The sequence below is a fragment of the Sorex fumeus genome, unplaced genomic scaffold (assembly GCF_029834395.1).
Source record: "Sorex fumeus unplaced genomic scaffold, SorFum_2.1 ptg000006l, whole genome shotgun sequence".
Taxonomy (NCBI): Eukaryota; Metazoa; Chordata; class Mammalia; order Eulipotyphla; family Soricidae; genus Sorex; species Sorex fumeus.
The window spans coordinates 37,135,053-37,158,730 of NW_026606063.1; the positions used below are offsets into that span (position 1 = coordinate 37,135,053).

General features: G+C 44.1%; 2 protein-coding genes across 4 annotated transcripts in view; both read right to left on the bottom strand.

Moving 5' to 3' along the window:
* DGUOK (deoxyguanosine kinase) overlaps positions 1-7,112 on the bottom strand; it is a 55,488-nt gene extending 48,376 nt beyond the window's left edge. The window contains exon 1 of one of the 2 annotated variants that reach the window (XM_056125491.1): positions 6,942-7,112. In XM_056125491.1, coding sequence (XP_055981466.1) covers positions 6,942-7,089 — 148 coding nt within the window. In that variant the 5' untranslated portion in view covers positions 7,090-7,112. The remainder of the gene's footprint in view (positions 1-6,941) is intronic. The other variant, XM_056125494.1, reaches the window with a different exon arrangement.
* Positions 7,113-10,889: 3,777 nt separating this feature from the next.
* Positions 10,890-23,678, bottom strand: part of ACTG2 (actin gamma 2, smooth muscle) — a 31,473-nt gene continuing 18,684 nt past the window's right edge. For both annotated transcript variants that reach the window (XM_056124079.1, XM_056124072.1), the window contains exons 4-9: positions 21,656-21,766; positions 21,149-21,233; positions 17,597-17,758; positions 16,645-16,836; positions 14,072-14,253; positions 10,890-11,100 (exon numbers count right to left, since the gene is read on the bottom strand). In XM_056124079.1, the coding sequence (XP_055980054.1) occupies positions 10,957-11,100; positions 14,072-14,253; positions 16,645-16,836; positions 17,597-17,758; positions 21,149-21,233; positions 21,656-21,766 (876 nt within the window). In that variant the 3' untranslated portion in view covers positions 10,890-10,956. The remainder of the gene's footprint in view (positions 11,101-14,071; positions 14,254-16,644; positions 16,837-17,596; positions 17,759-21,148; positions 21,234-21,655; positions 21,767-23,678) is intronic.

Below are 23,678 nucleotides of genomic sequence, written 5' to 3' on the forward strand. Positions count from 1 at the left end.
TGGAACAAACAGGCCAGGGCAACATCCCCACCTGCACCCCCCACTCCCAACCCCAAAGCTTCTAAAGTGGCAGTTCAGGGATCCCAGTCTGGCTTCAGCCATGAATGACAGTAAGTGGGGAGCAAGGTCTGGAAGGGCTTCAGGAGCTGGGTAATTACCACGGGGCAGCAGCTCTTAAGCCGCATTCCACTGGAACTCTGCTGTGCCAGGCACCACCCACACAAGGGGTAATTATTTTTAAAGTTATACATTTATATTAGAACCACACACACAGCATGGCCTTTTTTTTTTTTTTTGAAGTGCTGTGATACCTGCGCCTAAGAGTTGTTTTCTTTCTGCTGAGGCTCTGATTGCTGCTGTTTTTAGTGGTCCCACAAGCATCGAGTACGGTGCTATGTGGCTCTCTGCTGCCGCCTTGGCCTCCTCCTGGAGGCCAGATAACCTGTGGCACCCAGAACTTCCCTTTTTCAGACAGCAGGGGGGAAAACTGACAAATCTCTCCCTGCGTCAAGTTCCGAGGCAGAGCACCGGTTTCTTAGGAAACTTGGCTACCCCTGTACTTTAGAACATGGCTTGCAATGGGGTGGGTACTTCCTTAGAGTTACTTCAACATGCTCATTTTTATTACCACCAGGTTTGTTCTTCCACAAGCTGGACCAGAGGTCTGTTGTTAATGTTCATCCTCCCTGTCACGCCTTTTTTTTTTCCCTCCCACAAATTTTTCTATAAACTGAGATGCCAGCAATACCTACACTGTGCTAAAATTTGTAGTAAAAGAGTATGTGATGTAACATCCAAAATAATTAAATTATTTTTAAATTTGTTGTACTTCAAGGGAACCTCTAAATATATCCCCACCTCCAGGCATTTTATTCTCTTAAACATGATGAGAGACATGGGGAAATTCCATTCTGAAACTTTTACCATGAACTAGGTTGGGATCTTCCCCTCAGAAAGTGTGGATTCCAACCCTGCTCCTTTACCCAGGATCCAACAGGCTGTGGGCCTGGAAGCATTCTGACCAGACTTAACAACAAATGCTCAGTGGACATAAAAGAAACAACAAATTCTGTTCTGATTCTGCTTTAAGGCAAACTGCTCTGATTTTGTGAAAGATCTCCCACAACATCCAGAGCATCCTCCCAACTCATCCGTTTAGCACAAGTGGCCTAATCGATCCATTCCTTCTCTCGAGCCTCCTTAAACTCTCTCCTGCTTCACTTCATCCCTAAGCAGAGTTAATTGTTGCCTGCTCTGGTTTACCAAGGTATCCCACTGTAATTATTTGTTGACTCATCACTCCCTCCAGTTAAACTAAGAGCTTTTCAAAAACATGGACTGACTTTATTCCGTTTGCATTCTAAGTTATCTCACCAAAAGTGAAGATAGATGGATAGAATGAGTTGAATTACAGAAAACAGGGACTCTCTTCAACAATGTTTGGAATAAATAGGTATTTTACCCCTAGGCGCCTTTGTCCACTTGCTTAGACTAAGTAAAGCCAAAGACGCAATATTAGTGTTGTTAAGCCATTTAACAATATTCTGGATGATGGAGGAATATATTATTAGGGAAACTCCTCGCTGTGTTATGTATTAAGTTTACACTGCAAAACTAAAAGTTTTCCCTTCTTTGGTAGAATCTTTGAAAAAGTAAAAAATGAGGGCCAGAGAAATTGGTTAAATGGCTTGCCTTGCAGTAAACCCCAGTTTGGTCTCTGGTATCACACGGTCACTGAGCACTGCAGGAGTGACCCCCCCCCCCCCCAGCACAGAGAAAAGAGCAGACCCTAAGCACCACCGAGTGTGCCCGCAAAACAAGAAACAAACTGAGAGTAGCCGTCCGTGGTGAGTGACAATAGTTCAGAAAGCAATCTTTATAAAATATAACGTTGTAATAATGAAAATAACTGGCTTCAGAAAAAAGGAGAATACATTTTAGTGATGAAAACACTTAAATAGGGCAAACATCTCATCTTTTAAGCTTTAAAAATCTAGATATCAGGCTTTTGACTTCCAGTCACAGAGCACCTGGGGTCATAATTCATGCTACCTGCCATTAATTGCCTCTTCCCTAGTCTGTTTTCCCTGCCTGCGGGATCAGATTAGCCAGATTTCGTGCAGCAGAACTAAAAAGTACAAAGTCCCTCTACACATGAACTTGAGGTAGGAGAGGGGTGCGCCTTCTCCCGCTCAGGTTCCTGAATGGTACTTTCTGATTCTATTTAGAGAAGCCATCAGTGACTCAAGAGCAAGCTAACTCTTGAATTGATTGTGTAAGAGGTTTAATACATTTCCTCTCTGGGCACCAATGACTAATTTCTTCATGAATACCACAGTACAGGATTCAAACATTTAGCAGGTACCGGGATGAGTACGATAGGTCAGGGCAAGGATGAAGCATGGTGGTACAAAGAGGAAAGAGAGGGGAAATGGCTACCCAAGGGAAGATAATGAATGTGCAAACAATCTTAACAGAATTCAAGTGCAGCAGCAGTTGTGGGTACAAAATGTTATGAGCGCTCCAGAGGAGGCTGTGACTAATTCTGTCTAGAGTCATCAGAGAGTGTGGGGTGATGAAGTGTAATAGGAAATAAAACTACAAAGAGCCAGATTAAGGTCTCCCCAGTCCACTTTTCATTAGTCACACTTACGTTGGGCAACTGCATCATTCTGAAGGCTCCGACTACTCCCACAAGTCACCACTTCCCTATCAGAAATCTAAGGGTCTGTTTCTCTTAGCTTCAGTACAGGTTCTAATTTGTCTTCTCTCTCCTTATGTCTCAGAGGCACCTCATGCAAATTGCTCTTGCCTCCCTAGTCTTTCTCTTCCCTCAATCCCACCCTCAGATTTTTAGACTTAGAATTCAAATTATAAACCTCATTGTCATTCTCTACACCTCCTTATTCCTCCCTCCCAAGTAGTCATCATCGACCTACTTCCAAAATCTCTCTCAAACCATCAAGTCTCTCTCAAGTCTCCATTCTTTCTGTTCAAGTCTGCATTTTCCTTTCTCCAACTACTACAATGGCCACAAAACTGTTTACTCCAAGCTCTGCTCCCATTCATTCAATCATTCATTCAACAGGATGCAAGGCACAATACAGTAGCAAACAGCAGATGCAAAGAAAGAGTATGCTTTGTAATGCTCAATCGAGCCCATTTCTTTTCAATTAGTATTATTTTTATGCCTCAGGGCTTACTCCTAGCAGAGCCTGGGGCACCTTATGGGGTCCCAAGGATAGGACCTGAGTTGGCCACTTGTAAAACAAGCTGCACTACCTCTTAACTCCCAGACTACTTCTGCAGGCCCATCGTTTAAAAATTAATTTAGCTGCAGCACGCTGGCTTCAGATTTTCAGCGATTTCCCACAGCCAACAGAAGAATCAAGAATGGATCAAAAAAGACTGTCAATACCTAGCAACTCCTCCCTCTGTCCACCTCTTGGCCTGCAACCCTCTTGGAGGCCCTTCAAACTTCAGCTACTTCTCTGTGATTAAAAGTCCATGTGTCTCTTCAGTCTTTACCTAAGCAAATGTCACTTCCTGTGCCTAGAACAAACACTCTTTTCTCTCCATTCTCCCCCTTGAGAATTCCTAACCCAGAGACTGAGAGTTCCACAAAAATTATTTTTATAAATCTGTTCCTCCCACTTACTTGTGAGTTTTTAAAGGCTGGGGCTGTCTTATGAGTTCACCCTCATCTTTTAGTCTTGGCTGCAGGAGAAAGCAAAGAAGAAGCAAAAAAGCCAAGAGAAGTTATGAAGCAAAGAACAGAAAGACTGATAGCAGCAATTCAAACTTCAGCTGATGACTTGTCCAAAATATTTATTTTGTTAAGTATTTTTGATGCCCCTCTGATCTCTAAAGGTATAGCTTCCTTTGGGGGTATGTGGGAGAGGGTCATAAACACATGAGGGCCTGTTGACAGCTCAAAGGGCTGGTACACATGCCTAATAAGAGCCTGGTACCGTACGTTCTTCCAAGTACTGGCTAGGGAGCTCCCTTTACTCCGCACCCCAAATAATACCATGAGGCAGGTAGCAGAATCCTCCCTTCTTGCACGCACGGAGCAAGCCCAAGGGCTCCCTACATGCAAGGCATATACTACTGAGTCAAACCCCCTTGCCCTCTGACTGGTCTCACTTTTATTTATTTATATTTATTTATTTTTTGCTTTTTGGGTCACACCTGGCAATGCTCAGGGGTTACTCCTGGCTTTGCACTCAGGAATTACTCCTGGAGGTGCTCAGGGGACCATATGGGATGCTGGGAATCGAACCTGGGTCAGCCGTGTGCAAGGCAAACGCTCTACCCGCTGTGCTATCACTCCAGCCCCATGGTCTCACTTTTAAATCATGAACATCACGTCTAAGTGGGCCCTTAACACTGCTGGCATTTGTACATTTCTTTCACTTAACAAGTTCATGTCATTCCACTCTTCCCACAAACACTCTCAGCTGACCTTCCTATTTCACACAAACACTGTACACAATCAAAAGAACTCCCTCAAGTTCCACAACACCTACTTGAATATTCAGTATTCATTTATTTCACTGCATATTTTGTGTGACCTAGCTAAGGTCAATCTCTCTCAATTTAGGCAACAGACTCCATTCCTCTCGCTTAAATATTCCGTCCTCTCTTGTTTCAATTTTATCCCTCTCAGTTAGACCATTTCTACCATTATCTAATTATAGAGAAGGGGAGGGAGGAGGGGAACACATAGGGAGAGGGGAGGGGAGGGAAAACTTCCCTTTCCCATGTATTTCAGCAACCATTCTGTATTTCCTCTCTAGGAATACTTCCAAACATCTGTCTTAACCTGTCTCAACTCACTGCCCAACTCCATTCTCCTTAAACCCACAAGCAAACTTTTGCCCCTCCTGATCTAAAATTTCTTTTCCAGTTCATCAAGAGCTTTATTACTTAAGCAATATTACACAGTTCATTACTCGCTCCCCCTAAGTATCTCTTCACTTGGCTTCCAGGATATCAATCTCTTGCTTTTCCCCCTTCCTCTAACAGTGCTCATTCTTTCAGTCTGGTTTGCAGGTTTCATACCTCTCTCCATCTCTTCAACAACTGCTTGCCCCAGTGCTTAATCCTTTCCATCAATAGTCTCCAAGCTTCAAATGCAATCTACGTTTATTATAACTCCAGTCCAGGGAGACAGTGAACTCTGCTCAGATTCCAACTGTCTGTTCTCATCTCCATTCAGCTAATAACCATATAAAAACCTTAACATGCAGAAAATCTAAATCTTGGAACCAACTCCTTAGCCTCCTGATCTTCCCATTCTTTTCCATTTAAGAAAACTGGAACGTCATCTTTTCAAGTTGTTCAGACCAAAATGCTCGGAGTCTTCACAGAGCCCTCTCTTTATCTCACATTCCACATCTATTACCAAATCCAGATGGCCCTACTTTTTAAATCAGACTCCATTTTGCTTCTCACCATCTCCACTGTTACCACTTAGGTCCAACTCAGTCTAACTCACCACTGCCACAACTCCTCAGTCTTCCACTAGAACACACAGGGCGCCGGCACACCTCATTTCACTGCACTCCACTTTATTGTGCTTCACAGATACTGGACTTGCAACAGCTGAAGGTATGTGATAACTTTTCATCCTGCAAGTGTTATGTGCCACTTTTTTCAACAACATATACTCACTTCCCCGTGTCATCTTTAATGAGGGTATGTTCATTGCTTTTTTAAAGTGTAATTTTCATGCTACCACACCTAATAAGGTATAGCGTAGACCGAAGTTTTATATGCACCAGGAAACCAAACACTTGGCGTGATTCTCTTTATTGCCCTATTAGATTCACTGCAGTGGTCTGAGACTGAATTCACAGTACCTCCGAGTATTCCTGTATCAGTCAAGGGATCTTTTAAAAGGGGCACCTATGGGGCCGGAGCGATTGTACAGCAGGGAGAGCATTAGCCTTACACACGCAATCCCTGGCATCCCATACGGTCCCCCAAGCACCGCCAGGAGTAACCCAGCACCGCTGGGTGTGACCCAAAAAGCAAAATAAATAAATAGATAAATAAAAACCCCACAAAAAACAAACAAACAAAAAAAAAAACACCAGGGGGGAAGGGGGACATTCAGTTAAACTTGAATTTTAAGTAAAACAACACATTTTAGATCAACAAAAACAGTATTTGGAGAAGACCCCCCAAATACTGCATGAGACACAATACCTTATCTCTCGTTTTCTGAAATCCGACTTTATTGATTAGGATTTGGGGGGGGCCACACCCTGCGGTGCTCAGGGGTTATTCCTGGCTCTGCGCTCAGAAATCACTTTGGGTGGTGCTGGGGAAGTGGAGGGGATTATTGCATATGAGGTGCTGGGGATCGAAACCGGGTGGGCTGCGTGCAAGTCAAAAGCCCTACTTCCTGCACTACCCTCCGGGCCCCCTGAAATCCGACTTTAAATGGGCATATGTGTACGTATATATGTTTTGCTTTTTGGGTCACACCCAGCGATGCTCAGGGGTTACTCCTAGCTCTGCACTCAGGAATCACTCCTGGCGGTGCTCTGGGGACCATATGGGATGCCAGGGAATGAACCCGGGTCGGGCACGAAACGCCCTACCCGCTGGACTATCGCTCCAGCCCATACATATATATATATATATATATATATATATTATATTTGTATGTTATCTATTTAACTCGTTTGACCTAGCCACCCAGTTAGGAGAGGAAAAGAACTGCATCCTGCGCTTTGTCGTTGCCATCGCCGTCTGCCCGCGGCGTGGTTTCTCCAGACACAACAAAATGTATGCTTGTCGGGGAACTGCGGCGTAAGCGACACGGCCACGAGGCAGCGCAGCCCCGGCAGCCCCGCCGCCTCCGCCCGGGCCCCGTCCCCGGCCCGGCTCCCACGGCGGCCAGGGCCGGGCAAGCGCTCTGCGGCCCTTACCAATGTTGCCTTCGATGGAGAGCCTTCGGGGCCCGCACTCCGCGCACAGACCCCGGGAGGGCGCCACGCCCTCGAGCGGGCGCCGAGCCATGGCGCTGGAGCGCGCCCGCAGCAGCCCGAGGAAGCTGCGTCCCGCCGCCGCCGCCATCCCACCCACGCCGCGGCAGGTCACTTCCGCCCAGGGCGCATCCGCCCCCCAGCCGCCGCGCACGCACGCATGCACGCATGCACGCACGCACGCACGCACGCACGCACGCGGACGCGCCTCTGACGTCAGCGGGGAAGTGGGTGGGGCGGAAACCCGATCGGGAGGGCGGGGCCCAAAGGGGGCGGGGAGGTCCCTTCGTTATCGCGAGGCTTGTAGAGAGCGTGCCGGGAGCGCGCAGAGTGGCTTTTGGCTGGGACTGCTGGGGAGTTTGCTGATGAGTGCAACGGCAGTCCCAGGGCCTCTCTTTGTTTTTGTTGTTGTTGTTGTTGTTGTTGTTGTTGGACAAATAACAGTTAAAAGAACCGTAGCAATCTCATTGCCCCTGCTCTTTTTTTTTTTTTTGCTTTTTGGGGTCATACCCTGCGATGCACAGGGGTTACTCCTGGCCCTGCACTCAGGAGTTACTCCTGGCGGTGCTCAGGGGGACGATATGGGATGCTGGGAATCGAACCCGGGTGGGCCGCGTGCAAGACAAATGCCCTACCCTCTGTGCTATCGCTCCATCCCCACCTTTGCGTTTGTGTGTGTGTGTGTGTGTTAAATTTTATACCTAAATGCAAGCAACTGATTATAATTTTAAATGAGGACTCCCTCTCAGCCCCTAGTTGGTTTTCAAGTATGGGGTGAGGGGAGGGGAAATTGGGCGTTTTTCAGTAGGAAAATGAGGCCCTCTTACAATTTACACAAATGAATGCCTGTAGCACATGGCAATATTGGCACACGGCTGAATGCTCAACAAGTGAGTTCAGTAGTACCCGATCTCATTTTGTCTCTTGAATGAGAAAGAATAACTGCCGGTCAATCGATTTGCATAACAGTCAAAAAATCCCCGTAATACGAAGGTTCCAGGATGTGACAGGAACTTTTTTAATCAGATGGGGCGATTGTAGTCACTGGGCCTGGGTGAGGGCGGGGTGGGGCAGGCTCAGGCAGGTGTAGGTGTCGAATGGGACTTGTGCATGGCTTGCCAGTGACTTGTGGATGTTGAACAACAGAATTCTGCTGTTGGAAAACTGCTCTGCAGAGGGGCAGGACAATTCTGAGCTTAGGCCACCTGGTCTTGGGTTTCTTTGTCCTCCGCATCTTACTGTCAAGACTTCAAGACAAGTATTGTCAGAGTGAGCTTCTATACTTAAATCACAGAAGTCGCACTAGGAGCTGACAAACAAGCCTGCATTCAGACAGCACTTTTAAGAGGCAGGAGGAGATGGGAACAGCCATCTGACTGCAGGAGTTGTGGGGAGGGGAACAGCAGTGCTTGTGTGTGTGTGTGTGTGTGTGTGTGTGTGTGTGTGTGTACAGTGGCTTGAGAAAACACAGTAGCCTTATGTGTGCTTTGTGTGTGTGTGTGTGTGTATGTGTGTACAGTGGCTTGAGAAAATACAGTAGCCTTATGATGTGTGCTTTGTGTGTGTGTGTGTGTGTGTGTGGTGGTGGCCTGGGGAAAGAAGCACACACATATAGTAGTCTTGTGTGTGCTCTCTCCATCTGCCAGTGCCAATAGCCAGTCTATACAGAATGGCCTGAAAGTGGAACATCTCGGACCTTAGGTGGTCCCACGATGTTCCTAATTCCAAAGTTCTCTCTGGAACTGGCTGAAACTCCGCTCTTTAGGATTTTGCTTGCTGCCAGGTTTCCTCCCTTTTCTTGTTCTGCTTCTCCCACTGTGCTCATTCTATTTCTAAGAGCCCGTCCTTACTAAGACACTTGCATGTTAACCATCATTTCAGGGTTTACTCCTAGAAAACTTGTGCTGAGACAAATCCTCCAGGTGCTTTTGATGCCTTGGTGCTCTACTGCAGCCCCTGATGTGGGGATGGTAAAGAGGGATGTTTGGAATCGGGGTGAAGTTCCAGTGGGATCTGCTGTCTCCAGATAGGTGTGTGCTTCCAAAGCTCATAGCCAGGTGGGATCTGTTTAGGAACCTCGAGGCCTGGGTTTGCCTAGGTGGAGAGAGCAAAGGGCACACTAGGCAGAAGTGAAGACTGAACTCTTCCATTCACTAGTTAAGACACCTAATTAAATAGTAAACTATAAAATGATACTGACACCTGCTTCCTTGGTTTGTGATGAGGAAAGCCATGTAATTATTGCCCATGCTTACCATATTATATGTACTCGATAAATATTAACTATTATCTTTATCCTCTTTTTTCTCATAGTACTTGATGGGTGCTTCTATTTACCTCGAATCATTGAGTTGTGTGTGTTTATCTCCCCCATCCACTTTATTGCAGTGACTGATATGAATAATCTTTGTGGAGTACATAAATCCCATGTGATTTACCCAGCAATTCTAGATTCCCCCAGATTCAGTAAATACTTGTCAAGTTAAAGATAACTGACCAAGGGCGGGGGATAGGAAACAAATAATAAGAAAATAAAGGAGGAAAAGAAAGGAGGGAGCCTCAAAGGGGAGAGAAAATATTCTTCGTATGAGTTTCTACTTCAGTTTTTGTAGCAAAGTACAACCGAATCTTCAATAACAAAGAGACCTCACAGAGATCTTAAGTAGCCTTGCTCTTCAAGCCTGTGTTTTCTCTTGAACATTTGCTTATCTCTCTCCTTTGCTTGCTTGTTCTTTGGTGTACAAGTTCGCTTGAACACAAATTCCTTTCCTTTCCCCTCACCCTGCCCCCACTTATATCTTTCTAAGTTTTGTTCAATGAAAACTATCTTGCTTCACTAAAATAACTGAGAGATCGTAAGTGTACTACGACCTTCATTCACCTTAATTCAATAATATTGTTTGACCCACTCATATGTTCCATTATATTTGTTTTTGTTTTTGGGCCATACCCAGTGATGTTCATGGGTTACTCCTGGCTCTGAGCAATTGCTCCTCTTGGTTGCTTGAGGGACCATATGGGATGCTGAGAATTGAACTCAGGTTGGTTGCATAGAAGGTGAGTGCCTTATCCATTTTACTATCTCTCTGATGCCGTCATATGTTCCATTCTAAAGCATTATGTTTCACTTTGTATTCCTGTTCTTTGTGTATCCTGTTTGAGTACCAGAACCTGTATCTCCAGAATTTATTTTATTTGGAGAGGGTAAGGGGGTATCTCCCAAGTCATATTCAGAAAACCTAAAGGCTTCTGAGCAGTTTTCAGCCATCCCAGCAGGAAATTCAGTGGGAGGCCCCGAGGATGCAGTACTGCAAGGACCTTCAATGCCATGGATTACCTGAGCCACCTGGGAAGTGTTGGGAGGAGCCTCCAGGTCTATACACAGTGGTGCTCAAGGAGGTACATGCAGGGATCAAACTGGGGTTGTTCACATGCAAGGCAAGTGCCTTAATCCCTGTATGTCTCTAGCCCTGGAAATTCTGTTTCTTCACCACCAACACTACCAACGCTCCTTTCCCTCTACCCTCTACCCATATTTGTGGTGCTCAGTCTTACGCATCTCCAAGGAAAAGGAGATAAGGTATGGTAGTACGAGTACTAACTTTGGAGTCAGAAACACTTGGATTTTAATCTTCAGCAAGTTTCTACCTTCTCTAGTTGTTATTTTTCTTCACAATAATATGGTGAGACTAATAATACCTACCTCACAGGATCATTATATGATTTATAAATAGACATGCTACATGAGGCCTTGGTTTGTACATCTTGCAACACAGACAACAACAAACAAAAAACTAAAGAAAATAGGTGGGAAACTTAAAAATATTTAAACTAGATTGTAAGATAAAGTCCTGGGGGGGAAAAAAGAGCCCCATACAGAGAAACTTGTAGGTTTTAATGTTTCATGATTCATAATAGAGCAGTCTCAGAGTGATCCCCAGACAATCTGTTTCTGGCTTTAGAAACACTTCCTATGGACAATGGATGGCCCTGCCTCATCGTACTCAGGCTTGCTGATCCACATCTGCTGAAAGGTAGAGAGAGAGGCCAGGATGGACCCTCCAATCCAAACTGAGTACTTCCTCTCTGGAGGGGCAATAATCTGCAAAGAATAAAGTGATAAAGTATGATCAGTCACAAGAAATAAGGTGGGCTAGGAATATCTCACTACTGCTGATCTGCTCTAGAAAAGGAGAGCCTTGATGGTTAGAAACAAAGTGGGTTATTGTCCAAATCTTTGTTCTCCCATCCCCCTTTCCCCTCCATGGAAAGAATGCAATGTTCTACCCTGTGATTTTGAAGCTGACCATGTATTTGTTTTGATTAAAGGGAAAATATACATGATATACACATATTACAAAACAAGGTTTTTAAGTGTGCTTCAGGTATACTATTGTGCCATGACATCTTCAAAAGAAGAGGATTCAATGGAGCAGCTGCTGACTTTTCAGCCGGGTCCTCAAACTGTGAGATGTAGAGCTGATCTTAGCTTAGGAGACCTACAGAGCAGCCTAGACCTACACCAATCAATTCCCAGATGACCTGCCTATGAAAGAGCAATAAATGTTTATTAACATATGTCTTGAGATCACATAGTTGCTTATTACTCAGCAGTACCTAATCAATACAATCATGTGTAGAAGAAGTGACTCTTCTATTCTTGCCTCAAGTTTGGTTGCATTGGCAATGGACTTAGATTTCTGCATTCCTTCATCTAAACTAGACTTGATCTGTCAATAGACATTTGTATCTGAGAAGTTCTCAAATTCATGTATACTACTCAGAATACCAAACTTAGCTTTTGGAAGTTGGTTGTCATGTTGAACAACTTAATTGTGTTTTCCTGTGGCTTCAATGCCCTCACAAGCTTAGCACTATGGTGTTGATCGAGAGCCATGTGGTGTGGGGACATGTGCTCCATCCTTTTGAGCTATCTCTTCAGTCCATCAAATAACTTTGGACTTTGATTAAAAGTGGATCCATAAGGATTGACTCTCCAACTAGAGAGTCACTTTACAGAGGGTAAAAGAATTCAATACTGGGAAAACCAGACACTAAATTGGTTTGTCTCTAAGAGAATATCTTCATATTTGCTAAATTGCAGCAATCTTGTAATTACAGAATAATAAAGATCTTTCAAGTTACCTTACTATTCAGACAGAAAAAAGTCATCCAATAGCTCCTTGAACAGATATTTCAAAGACTCACACAATTATTAAGGTAAAAGACTTTTTATTGGGTACTTTTGGTTGTGAGAACTCGGGCATTTTAAGCTAGACTCCTTTAGGCTGGAGTCCCAGCCTTAACTCACAATTTGCTTTTCATGTCCTCATCTCTCCCAATTCCTCCTGTCCAATTTATCAGCAGAAGTTACATGCACACACCTTGAGTATCTTTTCTCATTTTCTTTCCTCTGTCTGGGGTGCTTTTCCTCATCCCTGTTTACTGATATAGTTCTTTCTTTCTTTCTTTCTTTCTTTCTTTCTTTCTTTCTTTCTTTCTTTCTTTCTTTCTTTTTCTTTCTTTTTTAATTTTTATTAGGGAAACACCATGAGGTACAGTTGTTGACTTACAAATCTTTGTGCTGGGTTACAGTTATACAATGATTGATTACCCATCCCTCCACCGGTGCCCATTCTCCACCTCCAATGCTCCCAGTATCCCTCCCACCCCTACCCCCACACCCCACCCCACCCCTGTGGCAGGGCATTCCCTTTTGTTCTCTCTCTCCTTTTGGGTGCTGTGGTTTGCAAAAGAGGCATTGAGTGGCAATCATGTTTGGTCTATAGTCTGCTTTCAGCATGCATCTCTCATCCTGGGAGGATCCTCCCAACACCCTTCACTTGGTTCTCCTTCCTCTATCTGAGCTGTCTTTTCCCCTAGCATGTGTGGCTGGCCTCCAAGCCATGGAGCGAACCTTCTGGTACTTATCTCAGCTATTCTTGGGTGTTAGTCTCCTATTTTGTTACTTTATATTCCCCAGATGAATGTAATCTTTCTATGTCTATGCCTCTCTTTCTGACTCATTTCACTTAGTGATATAGTTCTTTCATTGATCGTCTCTTCTGATTCAATACTAAGCTTCTAAGGTGTGTGTGTGTGTGTGTGTGTGTGTGTGTGTGTGTGTGTGCCTGTGTGTCTGTGTGTGTCTGTGTGTGTTTAAACTCAAAATGGTAACTTATAAATTAGAATTTGCATGAAGTCACCAGTGTTTATCTCTGCAGGTGACAAGGACACTCGAGGTCTTGAACTAGAATATGGAGATAAGGCTAGGTGTGGTTTATTGATGCATGGACCTGGTAAAAAGTACTGCTTGTGGCCTGGCAAGTCGCCTTCAGTGTTTGGTCACTTCAGTGGCTCAAGGTGAGAAGAATTCTCAGGTTCTTTCCTATTTCCTCATGATCTTTTCTGCTTCTATGTGCACCATCTCTTGGTTCAAGAAGGCTTGGGGCCTTCATTAATGAAGGTTCTCAGAATAATGACATAGAGACTCCACTTCCTTGGATTCCCAGAGACCAAATTTATAAAGTCTCACTTTGTAACTTTTAGCCTAGTTGTTATCTCTATTCTATTCCCAACTCTTTTCAAACATTCTAGGAAGCTCTGAAAGAGCTATGTGTTTGATTTGGGACCAGAGTCTTGAGAGAAGTAGTAGGAGAGGAAGACCCCCATTCTGCTGGGCCCTACAGGGTGAGAAGCAACGTGGTGTGGGTGATAGCCAAGATATGGCAGTGGACTCTCTGGGGATTAGAGAAAATCACTGTGAGCATGAGCCAGAAGTCAATCCCATGGTCAAATATTCCCTATTTGGAAGTTTCAGTCTCCACTGGACTGACACCCAAGTCCTGTTCTAAATTTAAAGATCTTGTACTGAGGTATCTTTTTCTTTTCTTCTCACTTTCTTCTTATTACATGGGGGCTCAAACCCTCCCCCTAATATTCTTGTTCTCCCAAATTCTAATACCTTCTTGTGTGGCTTTCACAGTTATTAAGATCCCATGCTAAATGTGTCTTGAGCTCTCCAATGCCCAAAGAACCATAATCCCCTGAAATAAAATCGGACCAATACTCACCTTGATCTTCATGGTACTGGGGGCCAGGGCTGTAATTTCCTTCTGCATCCTGTCAGCAATGCCAGGATACATGGTGGTACCCCCAGAGAGGACATTGTTGGCATATAAGTCTTTGCGGATATCGATGTCACACTTCATGATGGAATTATAGGTTGTTTCGTGAATCCCGGCTGATTCCATGCCTAGTGGCAACCACAGCACCAAGTCAGTATCCTTAAAGTCCCACCGCTCTAATTCTTCAAGTGACTGTTGTCGTAGTTCCTGTAGTTCAGACTTTTCATCGCATTCCAAAAGTATTACAAGATCAGACCTCTACCTGGTCAGCTCCCAGCCTTCAGTTTCCCACTGTTCTAATTAAGCTTTCATGTTCTTGCCTAAGATATGTTTACAAAGGAACCCTTTCCTATTGATTGCTTCATTGTGTGGTTTGGGGACCACACCTGGCCATACTTGGGGGTTACTCCTGGATCAGTGCTTGGGGGTCACTTCCGGTGGTGTTCAGGTGATCAAACCCAGGCCTCCTGCATGCACAGCATATTCTCAGTCTGCTGAGAGCTATCACCTGGGCCCAAGGAACCTTTTCATCTTATCACCATTTTTCAGTTTTACTGAGATATAATTCATATAATATTTACTTTTTAAAAGCACAGTTTAAATATTTTTTTCTCCTTTTTCTCTTTTGTTTTTGTCGTTTTGGGGTCACATCTGGTGGTGCTCAGAGCTTATTCATGGCTTTGACTCTGGGATCATTCCTGGCACTGATCAGGGCACCATATGCAGTGCCAGGGATTGAACTGGGGTCAACTGCATGCAAGGCCAATGCCTTACCCATGAACTATCTCCAGCCCCTGATAATTCAGTACTTTTTAGTACATTTACAAAGCTGTGTAGCCACCACAACAACTTAAAGATTTGGGAGGGTGAGTTTTATTTTGGTCTTGTTTTGGGATCACATCCTGCGGTGTTCAGAGGCTACTCGCATCTCTGTTCTTGAGGGTCACTTGTGGTGGTGCTCAGGAGACTGTGCAGTGAATTGACCCTCTGCCTCCTGTATGCAAAGCATGTGCTCAGTCCATTATTTTTCCCTTTAGCCCTAATTTCAGAACATCTTCAGTACATCCATGTTAATTAGCATTCCCTGTCCACATTTTCTTCTTCACTTCTCACAGCTCTAAGCAATTATTAAGTTCCTACTTTTTCCCTCTACAAAATTACCTCTTCTGGAAATTTTGCCTGAGTAGAAACATACATACTTAGTCTTTTGTGTCTGACTCCATTCACTTAGCATAATATTTTCAAGTTCATCATGTTAGAGTCTCTGCCAGGACTTTATTCTCTTTTGTTCTTATGTTTGGCTAAAATATTACTGAATTCTACATTTACCAACAGGTTAAAATCTCACTACCTGAGTCTGACATCAAGATCTTCACTAGCAAAAGGCCATGACTATTAAACCAACAGAAGTTCTGCTATTCTCCTCTCCCTACTGCTACTGGCTTTTCATGAGTGAAAACTGAAGACTGTTGATCAGGAAGCAATCCTAGGAACTAATCTGACTTTGCTATACTACACCTCAAATTATTTCAGGGGAACTTGATGCTGTTATGGTTAATCATGTACTCTTTGTGTGGTCCAGCAATTCTCTTCCATTTCCCATGTGCAAACATATGCACACCTATGCACCCACACTCCATGTATCCCACATACACAGAACTCTCTCTTTGTATCCCAAATAGAGCATGACTTTTCCCACCTTCATTCTCTCACACTTATCATCATACTGACCTTGTATGCCATTTCCCACTCTACATTCCTTTCATCCTAGATACCATATAAATAATCTTAGTACTCAAATGTTTACCTTCCCTAAGAAACCTTCCCTAACTTCTTAGGCCAAAAGCACTTTGTCCAGTTTGCTACTACTACATGTAGGTCAACATTAGCTTATACACCTATATCTTCTGATACATTTCCCAAGAAAGCACTTTTTCTTGATTAAATATTAACTGAGATTTGGAGATAATAATATGTCCATAGTTACAGAGTTTGAAATGGGAAGATTAAAGGCTTAAAATAAAGTCTGACCCCAAACTAATTCTCTTAACTACATAAGTTTTCAGTCTCTATGACCTTAATGGTCCTAGGGTATTTTTGTTGTTGTTGATATTGTTGTTGTTTTGGGGCCATACCCACCTATGCTCAGGGCTTACTCCTGGCTCTGTATTTAGTGATCACTCCTAACACAGCTGGGAGACTCTATGGGGTTCCAGATGTTGAACCTGGGTCAGCTGAGTTCAAGGCAAAGACCTTACCTGCTATACTATCAATCCAATCCCCTTCTTAGTTTCATAATAATACATACCCTATCCTGATTCCCCTTTATCTTGATTTCCTTACTCTTTAAAATTAGAGTTTATCCAGTTGTGGTATTTATTTACTTGTGGTCCTTAGCAGGAAAACATGGGATTATGTATAAGTCATAAACAGTGTCTCCTGGTGTTAAGCATCCCATATCTCACATTCCCTCTCCACTATACCCTCTCATTTGACAGGGTCTGTGGGCAGCACCTCACCAATGAACGAAGGCTGGAAGAGGGTCTCTGGGCAGCGGAAACGCTCATTGCCGATGGTGATGACCTGCCCATCTGGGAGCTCATAACTCTTTTCCAGGGAGGAAGAGGAGGCTGCTGTAGCCATCTCATTCTCAAAATCCAGGGCCACATAGCACAGCTTTTCCTTGATGTCACGCACAATTTCTCGCTCAGCTGGAAGGAGGTGAAATGACATAAAAGATGCTCATTTCTGTTAGTGTGATTGTCCCTTTTGGATATGCCTGAAATTTTTTTCTTCGCTCTATTTTGAACTCACTCTCAGGATAAGTATTAATACTTTCATTTCTTTCAAAGTGGGGGCTTAAAATCCCAATTTTGAGTCCTGATCTATAGTCCTTATCCCTCTTCAGGACTTTATGAGGATTTGCAAGGCACAATTCTGGTCTAGAGGGAGATTTCTATGTTGTGATCATTTAGAATCTAGGATGGGCCCAATCTAGCAATGCCTCTTGCCCTGGGAAGTGGTGGGAAAAGAAAGACTAAGATATGACAGTTCCCCATAGAAATGTAAACCTTATTTATTGCACTTATTGCACTGGTCTTTTGTACTAGACATCCCCCAATCTTTACTACAATTCAGCCTTAAAAAATTTCTCTCTGATCATGGTGTGATAAAAACAGAGGAGAAGGGGAGGACAGAGATGTAATTCAAGGGTACCTAACAAAGGTTCAGTTCAGGGCAGCCAAGGCTCCATGGGCAGAAGCTTGTCTCTTTGCTGGGGCATTTTGGTTGGAGCCCACTTTCCTAGGTAAGTCTGCCTTCATGATCTGGCCTTGTCTTGAGTCCCCAGGGACTCTTCACCCTAGGTCTGCAGACTTTTCTCAACAGTCCTGAGAACTTTTGGCTCTGAAACAGATCTGAGCACAAGCAAGAGTGAGGCGGGGGGTGGGGGGGGCGTGGGGGGGCCAGTACCTGTGGTCACAAAGGAATAGCCCCTCTCTGTGAGGATCTTCATGAGGTAGTCTGTGAGATCACGGCCAGCTAGGTCAAGGCGCATTATGGCATGAGGCAGGGCATAGCCTTCATAGATGGGAACGTTGTGGGTGACGCCATCTCCTGAATCCAGGACGATGCCTGTGGACAAGAGAGGTTGGGATCTGTGAAAACTTTTCTTCTCTTTCATCTGTCTTTCTAGGACCAGTGATCAGATGATATTAAACCACCATGTTTTTCTTTAGCTGTTTAGAAAATTCATCCCCTACAAGATTCATGAGATTCAGTTATCATAATGTGTGTGTGTGTGTGTGTGTGTGTGTGTGTGTGTGTGTGTATAGCCATTTTATCTTCCCAAATGAGACTACTACTTTCTGGAAAGCAAGTAAATTATCTTCTTTACTTAAATTTCTTGGAACATTTTCATGATAATGCACCCTTGTTGGTTTGCTTCTTAGACTGCACATTTCTTTAAGTGAGACGTATAATCTGTATATCCTTTAAACATCAGAATACACATATGCATACCAACTACAATGTTGGAACTGAAAGGAGTAGGAAAATGGAAATATTCCGGTCAATTTGAACAAAAGTTAACATTTTCTACTGATAAAACTTTTAGTAAACTGTGAAGGAAATAAGCTTTCTAAACATGATTTAAAAAAAAACTTAATCCACAATCACATCAAAATTGAAGGAAGCGGGGCCGGAAAGATAGCACAGTGGGTAGGGCATTCGCTTTGCACACGGCCGACCTGGGTTTGTTCCCCAGCATCCTATATGGTCCCCCAAGCACAGCCAGGAGTAATTCCTGATTGCAGAGAAAGGAGTAACCCCTGAGCATCACTGGGTGTGGCCCAAAAAGAAAAAAAGTGAAGAGAAACATTATTTTTGTTACAAGTTGTCCTAGAGTGTTCTAGTAAATACAATAATATAGATAGAATATAAATCCAAGAGGTAAGGCCAGGAAGATAGCTCAAAGAGGTGGAACACATGCCTTGCATAAATGAGACCCAGAATTCAGTCCCTAGCATCCTACGCCCTGCCCCAAGCATTATTAGGTGTAGCCCTGGTGTCTACTCAGCACCTATGGGTCAAGTAACATTGCATGTCTGGGCTCAAGCACTGAACCATCAGTTCCAAATTGCCTGTTAAATATCACCCAGATTGGCCTACCAGGCCCCAGAGCACTTTTGGGGAGGTTCCCTCTAAAAGAGGTATTGCTATCAAAAGAAAATAAAAATTATTATTTTCAGATGTAATGGCTATATAGGGCTGGAGCAATAGCACAGCGGGTAGGGCATTTGCCTTGCATGCAGTCAACCCAGGTTCGATTCCTTCATCCCTGTCGGAGAGCCCAGCAACTACCGAGAGTATCCTGCCCACATGGCAGAGCCTGCCAAGCTCCCCGTGGCATATTCGATATGCCAAAAACAGTAACAACAAGCCTCACAATGGAGACATTACTGGTGCCTGCTTGAGCAAATCGATGAACAAATTGATGACAGCACTACAGGACAGTGCTACAATGGCTATATATACCTAGAAGACCCAAGAGAAACAAATTAGAATCATTTTGTGCTAATTGAACTCGGGAGCCGGCAAGCTACCAAGAGTATCTCGCCCGAGCGGCAAAGCCTGGCAAGCTACCCATACGTCACCTATTCGATATGTCAAACACAGTAACAATTGTCACAGTGGAGACGTTACTGGGCCTGCTCAAGCAAATCGATGAACAACGGGAGGACAGTGACAGTGACAGTTTGTGCTAATAAAATGGCTCAGTAGGAAGCAAACAAATATCCAGAAACCACTAGCTTACTCTTTTTCAAAAATTTTGACAATAGCATAATAATAATAATAATAATAATAATAATAATGACTAGAGATTACCTAAGTCCAGCAACAGAGAGATTCCCCACCCCACCTCCACTTTATGGGTCATACTTTGCGATGCTCAGAGCTGGCTTTGCACTCAGGAATTAATCCTGGTGGTACTCAGGGGACCAGATGGGATTCAAGGGACCAAACCCGAGTCAGCTGTGTGCAAGGCAAATGCGCTACCTGCTGTACTATCACTCTGGCCCCAGAGAGATGATTTTTTAAAAAAGGAAATTATGGAACCATTCTGTAGCACTGTCCTCCCGTTGGTCATCGATTTGCTTGAGCGAGCCCAGTAACATCTTCATTGTGAGAGCTGCTGTTACTGTGTTTGGCATATTGAATATGTCACGGGTAGCTTTCCAGGCTTTGCTGTGCGGGTGAGATACTCTCGGTAGCTTGCCGGGCTCTCTGAGAGGGACAGAGGAATCGAACCCTGGTTGGCAGGGTCGGCCGTGTGCAAGGCAAACACCCTACTGCTGTGCTATTGCTCCATTCTACAGCAATTTAATTGTGGACGTTAAGCATGATGTTTACAGCATAAAATCAAGTACAAAGTACAGGATGAGAAAACGTAATATGTCGTGTATTTCCTCATCACTGTCATTATCAGTAGCAGTGAAATTATCTTTCACTTCCGTCTTTCCCCCATTAGATGGTTAGCTTTGCAATGGCAATATTAATTTTGTCATAATAGGCTCGAGACCTGGTGCAGTATTTGACACATGGTAGACAGAGATAGAAAATATTTGCTGAAGGAATGAACAAATTAATGAATACATGAATGAGAAAATATTTGAACAATATTCATGAAAGCTGCCCAATCCAAATTAAAAATTGCTTAATTATATGGAGGTGAGACTTAAGCAACAGAACCTGAGCTTTGCCAGTGTGAGGTCTTAAGTTGGATCCTCAGAGTACATGTTCCTCTGCCCTGCCTCCAGCACTGCAGTAACAAAAACATAAAAAATGTGTTCTAAAAAATTGCTCTATTATGGTGTTTCTTCTGTTTGCTGGATCACCATTCTTTACCATGGTCACATTTTTGTATATCCACCAACATGGGTTTTATGAGCAAAAACATTGCTCAGGAGCAAAAATGTTTCAGTGTTGGAATGTGTTTATAAGCTGGACTGCTGTGATGGAAATGGCCCCCACTGAATATTGTAGTTTTGAGTTATTCATGGGCTAGAGTGATAGCATAGCAGGTAGGGCATTTGCCTTGCACGCAGCCAGCATGGCCTACCCGAGTTCAATTCCTCTGCCCCTCTCGGAGAGCCCAGCGAGCTACAGAGAGTATCTCGCCCACCTGGCAAAGCCTGGCAAGCTACCCGTGACGTATTCGATATGCCAAACACAGTAACAAGAAGTCTCAAAATGGAGACGTTACTGGGCCTGCTTGAGCAAATCGATGAACAACAGGAGCACAGTGACAGTGACAGTGAGTTATTCATGTAAATTCTTCCAGCTCTATCCGGCAGCCTGGCACATGCATTCTCTTATTCCTAGGTTTCCCTGTGCTTTGGCTATCTCTTTGATTCCTCTGAGCAGGAGACTACATGCGTATGAGGCCAGCTTCTCCCTCCCTCCCCCACCTCCATTCTCTCTCTCCCTGAGGCATGTAAGGGAATACATTATAAGGCTTCTTACCTGTGGTGCGGCCAGAAGCATAGAGGGAGAGCACAGCCTGGATGGCGACATACATGGCAGGAACATTGAAGGTTTCAAACATGATCTGAAAGGGCAATATAGAATGAAGAACTTCCTGGCCAAATTCACAGTGCCTCTCAGCCCTTAGAATAGTGTGAACTCTTATTAAAGGCAGGAACTGTGTCTATTTATCCTCCCCCCTTTCCCTATCTATGCTCTAGCATGGATCATGCATGTAACAGGTTCTTAAAGCAATTTTGGTTGTACAGCAGGTAGGGGATTTGCCTTGCACAAACCTGAGGGTCAAAGCCGACCTGGTTTTGACCCCCAGCATCCTATATGGTACCCTCAGGAGTGACTCCTGAATGCAGAACCAGGATTAACCCCTGATTATCACTGGGTGAGTGCCCACCCCCCCAACAAATGTCTGTTGAGTTGATGCATGAAGGGGAGAAAGCATCCATGGTGCCTAGTTGTGTCTTTGTTCAAGTCCTGCTGGCCTCTTACCTGGGTCATTTTCTCCCTGTTGGCCTTGGGATTTAAGGGTGCTTCTGTGAGCAGGGTGGGGTGCTCTTCAGGTGCGACTCGCAGCTCATTATAGAAGGAGTGGTGCCAGATCTGGTTAAGGAAAGAGTCAAATGAGCCCAAAAGACTCCTGGCATCTAGACAGTGCTGATTGGCACGCCCCTGCTGGGGGATGGCACAATGTTTTTGAGATGGGCTGAATCGGGAGGAGGCCTGTCAGCCAGAGGAACTTCTGATGGACAGAGTTTATATATATTCTCAGCAGAACTTCAGACAGCACTCAGAACAGGAGTTATTATACTTAATGAATCAAATTCCAAGGACCTTCTCTCTCTATGCTTTTCCTTCCTCTCCCCTGCTTTGTGCCCTGGATGGCTCAACATTCTTTTCTTTGTAGATAATGAAGATATATATGGAGATAGTTGGCTAATGGAAAATATCAAGAGGATTGAAAGTGGATGAGGGAGGGAGGGAGGGAGTGGGAGTGGGAGTGGGGAGAGAGAGAGAGAGGGAGAGAGAGAGAGAGAGAGAGAGAGAGAGCTGGTACTCTAGAACATGGCTCCAGTAGAAAAGACCCTCTTCCCCCACCCCCACCCCTTTGGTGCGAGGGATGCAACTCAGGGCCTCACAAATGCAACACAACTGGTCTTCCACTGAGCCACAACACAGGCCCTCCAGGTTTTGGCTCCAGCTTTTACTGAATTCCAGTGATACTACCCTTACCCCTTGTTCTTAAGGGTGATTTGGAGCATTTCCCTCAGTTGCTAGAACTGAACATCCCTTTCTGGTTCCCTAACCTTGCTCATTCATATCTCTAAGCAGTTCTCCAGTCTTGTCAGAACTCTGCATGTATATTGTCTCCTGCTGGGAATCTGATGCACATTCTTGAGATTTCAATGACTGTTCGTGGCAGACTTGTGCTTTAGAGTGGAACTTCTTAACTTCAGCACTTGAACAGCTTAGAATGAGAAACTCTTTGTTGACAGAGCCAACTTGGTCATGATAGGAAGCTTAGCAGCATCTCTTGCTTTCACCCACAAGATACCGGTAGCACTTCCCCAGCTGTATCAAACAGTAGTGACCTCAGATACTGACAGATATCCCCTCAAAGGCAAATTTGTCTCCATCAAGAACCACTGCTTTGAAGGAAGGCTTTTTCCCTTTGGGTTTATTTTTCACTTTAGCGATTTGGTCCTAGGGACAACCAAACAAGCATCATTATCTCAGAAGGCATCAGCAGAGTGGTAGGAGCATTTGGCTTTGATTGCCTCAGAGGAGGGACAAAGGGACATTTGATTCCCCTGTACCCATATGTTTCTGGGTCCTGGCTTAGTGCTTAGGACTGTGCTAAGGGGATGAGGATGAGAATCAAGTCAAGAATCAGACATGACTCCCAGGGCTTAGTTGCCAAGTCTGGAGAAGAAAACCGCAAATAACACAAAAACACAACCACACTTTAAGTGAAGGAAATCCTAGAGCAGTTATTTTCTGGGGAATCTGAGTGAGTCCTGACACAGGAAGGTCTCTGCAGGAGAGAGCATTTCAGGATTTCAGAGGGAGAAATAGCACCGGCAAAGACCCTGGTGTTTTCCAAAAGGGGAGGAAATAGTAGCAAAGCTTCAGGAGTAATGGCACCTAAATGGCACCCAAATGGCACCCACATCCCTTGTACTAGGATATCTTCAGATAATTGTTATAGGTGCAGGCTCTTAGTTGGTACTCCAGACCCGTAAGACATAGAATCTCTTAGTGTTGGGCCTATGCATATTCATTTCATTATATTTTATCTTTCAGAGTGTTTTTTAAGGATTCAACAATGCATGATTTTTATTCTCTTGCTCTGAGAGCTTGTATCAAAATATATATATATATATATATATATATATATATATATATATATTAAACCAAGGAAAAGAACTCAAGACTTATGGGCCTCTTGTGCTTTAAAAAGAAAAACAGAAGATAGCCACTAATTTGCTCAGATTTAGCAGGCCTAGTATTCCTG